This window comes from Notechis scutatus, chromosome 6, assembly GCF_049901735.1.
Source record: "Notechis scutatus isolate UNSWTSFEM ecotype Mainland chromosome 6, rNotScu1.2, whole genome shotgun sequence".
Taxonomy (NCBI): domain Eukaryota; kingdom Metazoa; phylum Chordata; class Lepidosauria; order Squamata; family Elapidae; genus Notechis; species Notechis scutatus.
This window is the reverse complement of record NC_142014.1, coordinates 65,634,236-65,642,583: the sequence shown is the minus strand read 5'-3', so window position 1 is coordinate 65,642,583 and position 8,348 is coordinate 65,634,236. Positions and strand designations below refer to the sequence as shown.

The window sequence follows — 8,348 nt, the reverse complement described above, 5'->3', positions numbered from 1 at the left end:
AAAAACATTTAAGAAAGAGAAAAATATGATGCAAAATAAATATAATGATAGCAAACAAGAGAAAAAGGGAATACAACAGAGAAGGGATGCCAGCAAGACAGAGGTTAGAAGAAGGGGGTAGGAAGATCGGGTGGGGGAAGAAAGAAAGGGGAAAGGCGGAGAAAAGCCACAAAGTTTTAAAATTGGATGGGAAAAGAGGAATCTTTTCAGGGATAAAGGGTAAAGTATAAATTTTCTTAAAAAAGATTTTGCAAGGTACATAAGACGGTATTGTAATATTTGTATTAGAAATAGAAAATTAGAATGGTTTAAGAGTTAATAAGAAGTTAAAATGTTGAAATGTTTAATAATGATTGATTTTTAAAATGTAATAAAATATTGAAGGAAAGGCAATTAGAATGTTATAAGATTTATTATTTAGATTTATTATTTAACTACGTATTTAGGAGGATACTATGTATTTAAACATTTCTGATTTATTACTCTGTTTTTATTGTTATTAAAAGTAAAAATTAATTGATAGAATGTACCAAGCAGAATCAGATTGGATATTAGGTGTCATTTTAAATGTTAATCTAATATTTAGGGAGAGGATAGAAAGGCATCATACTCTGATTAGAGATTTCAGGAGAAATTCTTTTTTTTTTCAGTATAAGGAATGAGATAGAGTGATAATAAAGGATGGGCAAAAGATACAAATATAATGATTTAAATTAAGATGGATTGAATAAGATAGAATTATGAAGAGTGAAATGTGTGGAGAAGTATATATAGAAGATACAGAATGGTAAATAAAATAGGTAATGATCTGTAAGATGAGCATGAATATAATTAAAGCCCATATAAAGAGAGGTACCGGGGCCAAGTTACTTTACTAAAAGATTTTTATATGTTTGTTTGTGTCTGTTTATGTTTTTGAGAAGTATTGGTGAAACCTTTTAGAAGCATAGAAAGAAAATGACGATAATCAAGTCAGAAAGAAATAGAGGACAAGAGATGTTTTTATGTTCATTTAGAAATGGTTTAAAATAGAATTGTATTGTATAAGGTTTTATCTGACTTGTAAAATTTATAATGGAAAAAGGTTCAAATATGTAATGGTTGATGATGATTTGTTTGTTTTTGAAATTAATAAAACTTGTTTTAAATATATATATATATATATATATATATATATATATATATATATATATATATATATATATATATATATATATATATATTTTTCTTAAGTTGGTACTTACATGTATGGTGTTCGGCTTGGTTGGGTATTTTCCCACGTCATTGTAGTTCTTTTAAAGTTGTAGCAACGTTTCAGCAGAATCTCATCTGCCATCATCAGGCTTCTGTATTGTGTCCGGACACAATACAGAAGCCTGATGATGGCAGATGAGATTCTGCTGAAACGTTGCTACAACTTTAAAAGAACTACAATGACGTGGGAAAATACCCGAACCAAGCCGAACACCATACATGTAATACTGCAAAACTTAAGAAAACAAATATATATATATATATATATATATATATATATATATATATAAATTTGGGGAACTTTAGGCAGGGAACGTATAAACTTAATCAAGAGAAATGGGGAAAACTGAAGTGTAGCACACAAGAATGAATCTTTCTAAATGAAGGTCATCTTGACGAGCCTGAGTTTTCTTCTGAAGATTCTCCCAAAATACCCAGGCCATTTGCTTAACCCTGTTAATTACTGACTTCATCAAAATGGCACAGGCTGGGTTTGGAGAGCAGAAACTCTAGATCTCATCTTAACATTCTTGACCCTCCAAATTTTTCATTTTCAAAGTGACGCAAATAGAATGGTGGAGGGGAGGGGGAGTGAGGAGGGCAACTTTTCAGCTAAAAGTCCTTACATTGAATATTTTCACATCACCCCAAATCTATTATTAATCACCTTGATCTCTTGCTTGTCTAAGAATTCCAGAGAATCTCTTAAATATTTAATCAAAAAAGCAATCATTGCATCAAGTCCACTAATGTTTTTCTTCCACTTTGTGTCATGTGTCAAGTGCAATCTAATTTATTTACTTAAACACATTCTTTTTTTCCCCATGTTGCAAATAACTTACTGTGTGGAAATAATAAATCATTGTCTCATAAAGAGCTTTCCCTACTACCAAGTTATAGTGTTTTCCATCCATCCTGGGGCTAGGAAGAAATGTGTTGTCCCCATTGTTAATCTCTGTTCTCAGTCAGTCACAAGACTTCACTTCAAGGTCATAAGTAATGAAGTCTAGCTCTCCACGAAACCTAGTTTTTCACGACTGAATGGAAGAGGGATGAAAACACAAAGCTTAGCAGATGGCAAATGGGATTGATTTTTTCAAAAATAAAACCAACCATGAATGGAATTTCATTCATAATGCAGCCGGTGATGTCATATTGGCAGTCATTTTAAACATTGTAAAAATATAATGAGACATGCTATCAACTCTAATTGGATTTGAATTCTCAAATTAATTATATTTGAACTTTGGGAGCAATTGGGAAAAGGTATATTTGGACATGCACAAAATCCTCCAAAACTGATCTGAATCCTTCTGGATTAAGAAGTTGAAACTGTATAATTGACTTAAATTGAATCTTCAAGTCAAATATTTGTGTCTCATGACTTGCTTTATCTCTAAGGTTTTTCAGATTTGAACACAGTTCTAGAGAAACAAATGCCAACTCACAGTGACAGAATTACTGTAACAGAAGTGCTGTTAGCAGCCACCTAAGGTGGACTATATTTCCCGATGGACAAATGTCCTTGAAGAGTCTCATTCATCCAAATAATGGTTGTCCCAAAAGTAGTTTTCCAAAAAAGCAAAACTGGACTTTGTTTTTCCCCCCCTTTGTAAACATTTCACTTCTGGTTCTTCGGTAACAAGGCAGTCCAGTTGCCTTTTTGAAAAAGCATCGTTGCGACTTCCAGATGAAGAAGTCATAGTGCTATCAATTAGAACAGATTGTGTGATTTCTCTTGCATTACCACAAAGATATCATGGAAAACACAAAGGGTGTAAAATGACTCTTGGACCCATTTATGAACAAAGCAGAACAATTGCAAAATAAAAGTCTTGACTGCATGGATCTAGGTGTTATTGAGCTTGACCAAGCTCTACAGTACTGACACTTCCATACCACAGCAGCCCTGGGCTTATCAGCATAAGATAATTCAGTGTTGGTTCAACATCAGTGAACATTTTTGTTGCTGTCTCATGTGGAAAGAAGAAAACCGGCTGTTTTTCTCATACCCATTTCTTCATAAGCAAACAAACAAGTCAAAGATTTAATTTTTTTTCCTTCAAAAACACCAAAGTTGATCTTCTTAGGTCTCACAGGGAGATGAAGTAGCCAAGAACAAAGTTCTTAATTAATGCTGCTGCTCCCTTGTATTTTTTCTTTAAAAAATATGGTAATGGCCTAATTTAATATCATTATGCAGATCAGCATCACCGACAAGACCAAGGAGCTTAGAAATCTTCCATATCTTTCTGGAGCTTTCCCCAGGCTCGCCATAATCAACCTGACCTTATGGGTTGTACATACATGGCTGGTTAACTGTGACCGTTTCCTCTTCATTCACCTCAATATATCCAATTTGTTACGAGTTCACAAAAGCAAGGCAAATAGTTTGAATGATGAGGTGCTGGCTAACATCCCTCTTTTCTCTATCATCTCCACAAAGGCTTCATTTCTTTCTGTTGCAAATATTAAGGCAGGTGAACCTAATAAATCTAAATCAAGCACACCAGAAGCATCTGGAATATGAACCCAACATTTTCGCTCCTTATGTAAACTTAGGCATTTTTTAATCAGGACTATGCCCTAAACCAGTATTTTTCAACCTGGGAAACTTGAAGATGGATGGACCTCAAGTCCTGGAGTCCCCCAGGCAGCATGCTGGTTGGAGAATTCTGGGAGTTGAAGTCCACCCATCTTCGATTGGCAAGGTTGAGAAACATTGCCCTAAACACATATCTGACACAGCTCAGAATGCAAGATGGACACAAAAGGGAATTTTCTGAATATAGAGGAAACCCTAAAGCAGGTCTCCCTACCTAGTGTGGCATCCACGGGTATCAACGTGTTAATAGCTGACAGGTTTTCCAGCCTAGTACACTTTTAAAAAAAGTTAAGAAGGAAATGTTATAAAGCAAAGAATCAAACTCTAAGCTCACTTGTTATTTCCAACAGTATCTTTGTGGCACAAATAGATGTAATCAGCTTTTAAAAAAAAAAAAAAATCCAAAGGATAGGCAACTGATGCTAAATGCTTAGGTTGAAAAACTGAAAATTACCAAAGGTAAGCAAGGATAATAGCCAATATCTGATAATAGGGAAGCTAGGGGCATTCTGTAAATTAGCACTTTTTAACTAACCATTGTTCTCCTGGGATTCAATTTATAGGTGGAGAGCTCTAAAATCAATTGCCTCCTACCGTGTAGACAATGATTTAATTATTAATTATGTAAAAACAAAACTTATGGCCTTTTCAAAGAAACTTTCTAGACATAGTCATAGGTAGCAATTAAATGGGAATGATGTTGAACAAGTTCAGGCCTTCAAATACCTCAGAAATGTTTTTCATGCAATCAGTTCACTGAGGCCTCAGATTCAGTCCCTAAAAGGTCAAAAGTGCAGCTGCCTTATTAAGATTTTTTCCCCCATGATAGGAGGTAATTCTATACTTGGTGGACTAATATCACTGCTGCCCCAAAGCTGATAGAAGAGAATATTTGTGGCTCAAGGCTGAACTGTGAGGTCTTTGGTGCTCTCTGAGCTTGGTTGTTTTCTTGCAGATGTTTCATTATCAAAGTAGGTAACAACATCATTTACCTAGTAAAAAAATGTCTAACAACCAAGTTCAGAGCACCAAGGACCCCACTGTCCCACAGCTTCCAAATATATACATATAAGGACTTAGAACCTTTAGAACAATCAATCTTCCTAAAGAATCTGATTTGGTTTCCTTATTGTGTTCCTAACTCAACTCTTTGGACTGAAGCTGACATGGTTCCACTTAAAAACTTATGCCTGTTAGTTACTGGTCCAAAATAATTTCCAACCCAATTTGTCTGGCTTCTTTGACTTTCAAGACAAATTCCAGACTTCTTGGCAAAAATTACTTGGTGCCACCACCCTAATCCATTGTGGATTTTTCTCCAATGTATTGATTCCAGTGGGATTTGATCAGGCCAAAGCATCTTTCAAACAATGTGCCAGGTACATGGCCCTGTAAAACGATTTTAGTCAGGCCCCATCATAAGATTAATTCAGTGAACCCACAAAAAAAGTGTTGCTCCTGCATTTCACCTCTACAACATTGTCCCTCAAAATATCACAAGAGTTTTTACTCACTGTGATGTCCTCCTCTCTTGAAGGAAAGTTCTATATTATCTTTAATGTATCAAAAGTGCTGTGGCTTCATTTGTGTGGTGAGTGGGAAATTAAAACTGTGGGACATGTATTGCCTTTTTTATAGACATCGATGAGAAATGTATATTTCCCCATTTATAACACAATACCTGGGCAGGCCTGTGGTCGATTACCTCAGTCTCTCACTAGCTGACCAGGTAGCAAGAATTTCAGACAATACAGTCCAGTTTTGTGTCAGAGCTACGATTAAACATAAACATCTGCTCCAGGTGAGGTGATTGATGCTAAGCCTTAACTAGACTTCCATAACTCAATATTTTTGTCTTTCCTTCTTTCCCCCCTCACCTTTCCCCTTCTTTTCCTTTTAAATATAAGCATATCACTTTATGTTTTATTTTGCCATTTCTTTGTTATTGTTGCTTGGAGCATAATAGCGTTAATCCCAACTAATCCTAGCAGAGCTTCGGCAGGTATCAAACTTAATATAAATTAGCATAGCTCTACATTCTCGTAATATTATATGGTATCTTTTATGGCCCTTTATAATTATCTGTCCTAGTTATTTATAGAATTAGATTATTCATTGTAAAATTGTAAATTCTTTTGAGTTTTAATACCTCTGCTCAGTAATTTTACCAAAATAATTTTATCTTTGCCTTATTTTATTCTATCAAGATGACTTTATTTAGTGTAATTGTTATGTTATTGGTTCTGTGCTGGTGTATGAAGTAAAATCGATTGATTTGAAGTTCCTTCCATCAGCATTTTTTTAGAACATCCACCTACATGTTTTCAACATTTCACTTCTGTCCATCAACTCAAAATGCAATCTTTAGCCTATATTATAACTTGAGGTGCACATTCTTACCATACATCAAAGGTGGATAACGATGGCCCTTTTGTGACTTGTGGACTTCAATTCTAAAAATTCCTGAGGCAACAATGCTGGCTCAGCATTTCTGGGAGTTGAAGTCCACAAGTCATAAAGAAGTCATCATTCTCCACTTCTGCCTTTCATGAAGAAAGCATACATCTTGACTGAAATTAGCTCCTTCTTTCAAAATGTAATCACTTTTTAAAGTCTGGAACAGACTGAAATGCAGGGTATAAAATAATTCAGTAAAAATCTGAAGAGCCTTTCATATTGTCCAATACTTTCAGAAAGTGGCTATGCCTCTATCTTTTCCTCCAATTTCCTCCAACAGGGGAGGGAGGATCCACCCACATTCAGCTATAAAGGTGTGTATTTACAGAGCTCCCTCATTACAACGAAGACTTTTATTCTTGTCCAAAAATGAGTCTGGATTTGTGTTTAGCAGCACAAGGGTGGGGTGGAAGAAGGAGCGGTCCTCCATCTTCTGCTTCCTCTTCCATTCTGCTTGCGAAGACAGCGTGAAGAAGAAAGCACGGTGAATGGCACAGATTTTCAGCTCCAACTTAGCAAGCTGCAGTGACGAGGCAACAGCGTTGATAGCAGCAGCTACAGTTCTTCAACCTCAACAAAATGGGCTATGAAAGTCAATACCACCACCCCCAATAGACAGGTCTGTTTTGGTCAGAAACATATGAAATTCAGTACTGGTGAGAAAAGTTCCTATCGGAAAAAGTAAAGAGTAGGAGACAGGAGGGCAAGTGAAAGCAGAAGAAAGAGGAAGGCAATGAAGCTGTCAGAAGTAGGATGGAGTGCAGAGCAGGCAGAAAAGGTATGTGTTTGAAGCAGAATGGGGAAGAGGCTAGAAAGGAAAAAAATCTTCTGAAGCTCTCAGTTTCTACGTAGGGCTCCTTCAAAATAGAATCAGTTTAGAAGAGGTAATAAAGAACAAAAGATTTTGTGTGTTTTCATCATAATCTCTCCTCCTCCTCCTCCTCCTCCTCCTCCTCCTCCTCCTCCTCCTCCTCCTCCTCCTCCTCCTCCTCCTCCTCCTCCTCCTCCTCCTCCTCCTCCTCTTCTTCTTCTTCTTCTTCTTCTTCTTCTTCTTCTTCTTCTTCTTCTTCTTCTTCTTCTTCTTCTTCTTCTTCTTCTTCTTCTTCTTCTTCTTCTTCTTCTTTCTTCCTCTTCCTCCTCCCCATGTACACTCTTTCTCATTTTACTAAAAAATAAATTACAAACTAGATATTTTCTGAAGACAGAAAAATGTCCCAGGCTAGGTCTGTGCTGTTTGGCTACTGCTGGTAGGGCCGCTACACTAGACTTCGTGAGCCACTGGAGCATCGGCGTCTGTGAAGCAAGGAACTGGGGGGGCAGGTCTGGTGCGGGTGGTTGTAGGGTGGCGGAGGCGGTGGAAGTGGGGGCTGATGAATGATTTTCACGGGGGTCCCTTGGAGCTCGCTGCCTCGACAGTGCAAGGGTGTAGAGTTGCAGGAATCGGAGGACACGTAGCGCGTCAAAGTCTGGTTGAGGGCTGGCTCCATTCGGGCAAGGCAAGGCTTGTCCAAGACTATAACTTTGACAATCTGCTGACACTGTACAAGGGTCCCCGCAGAGGCAGGGTAAGAGGGTGCCAATGCTGCCTCCAGCCTTTCCCGTGCCACATTAGGATGTGTGCTGGGCTCCACTCCACTCTCGAGCCTCGGGAGAGAGTTGTGCTGGTACGTTTGAAGCCTGTTGTGAATTGACACCTAGTTTAGAAACAGTCAGAGAAGCATTAAACGTTACAAGACTTTTTCCCAGCTGCTTCTGCAGGCTGCCCTTCACCCACCCCACCGCCAAGGTTTCCTCCAAAAGCCATAGCCCAGCTTAAGCATTGCTCCAAAATCTCCCACCCCTCCTTTGAGCCCTCATTCCCCCTCTCCCACAGGCACATCTTCCCCAGCCTCATAACAGCGAAGGCAGTGATGCTATATCCACAGACAGCACAACCTCAACCATCCAGGTGGAGTCAATACAAGTGGCACCCAGAGCAAGTGGGATGAAAAGACATAAGCTTGACCTAATATACGCTGAAGGCATGAGTCCA

General features: G+C 37.8%; 1 protein-coding gene across 6 annotated transcripts in view; it reads right to left on the bottom strand.

The window, feature by feature from the left end:
* Positions 1–4,251: 4,251 nt before the first annotated feature.
* IQSEC3 (IQ motif and Sec7 domain ArfGEF 3) overlaps positions 4,252–8,348 on the bottom strand; it is a 230,035-nt gene continuing 225,938 nt past the window's right edge. For 2 of the 6 annotated variants that reach the window (XM_087968567.1, XM_087968568.1), the window contains exon 14: positions 4,252–8,010. In XM_087968567.1, the coding sequence (XP_087824693.1) occupies positions 7,573–8,010 (438 nt within the window). In that variant the 3' untranslated portion in view covers positions 4,252–7,572. The remainder of the gene's footprint in view (positions 8,011–8,348) is intronic. The other 4 variants (XM_087968569.1, XM_026693520.2, XM_087968571.1 and 1 more) reach the window with 3 other exon arrangements.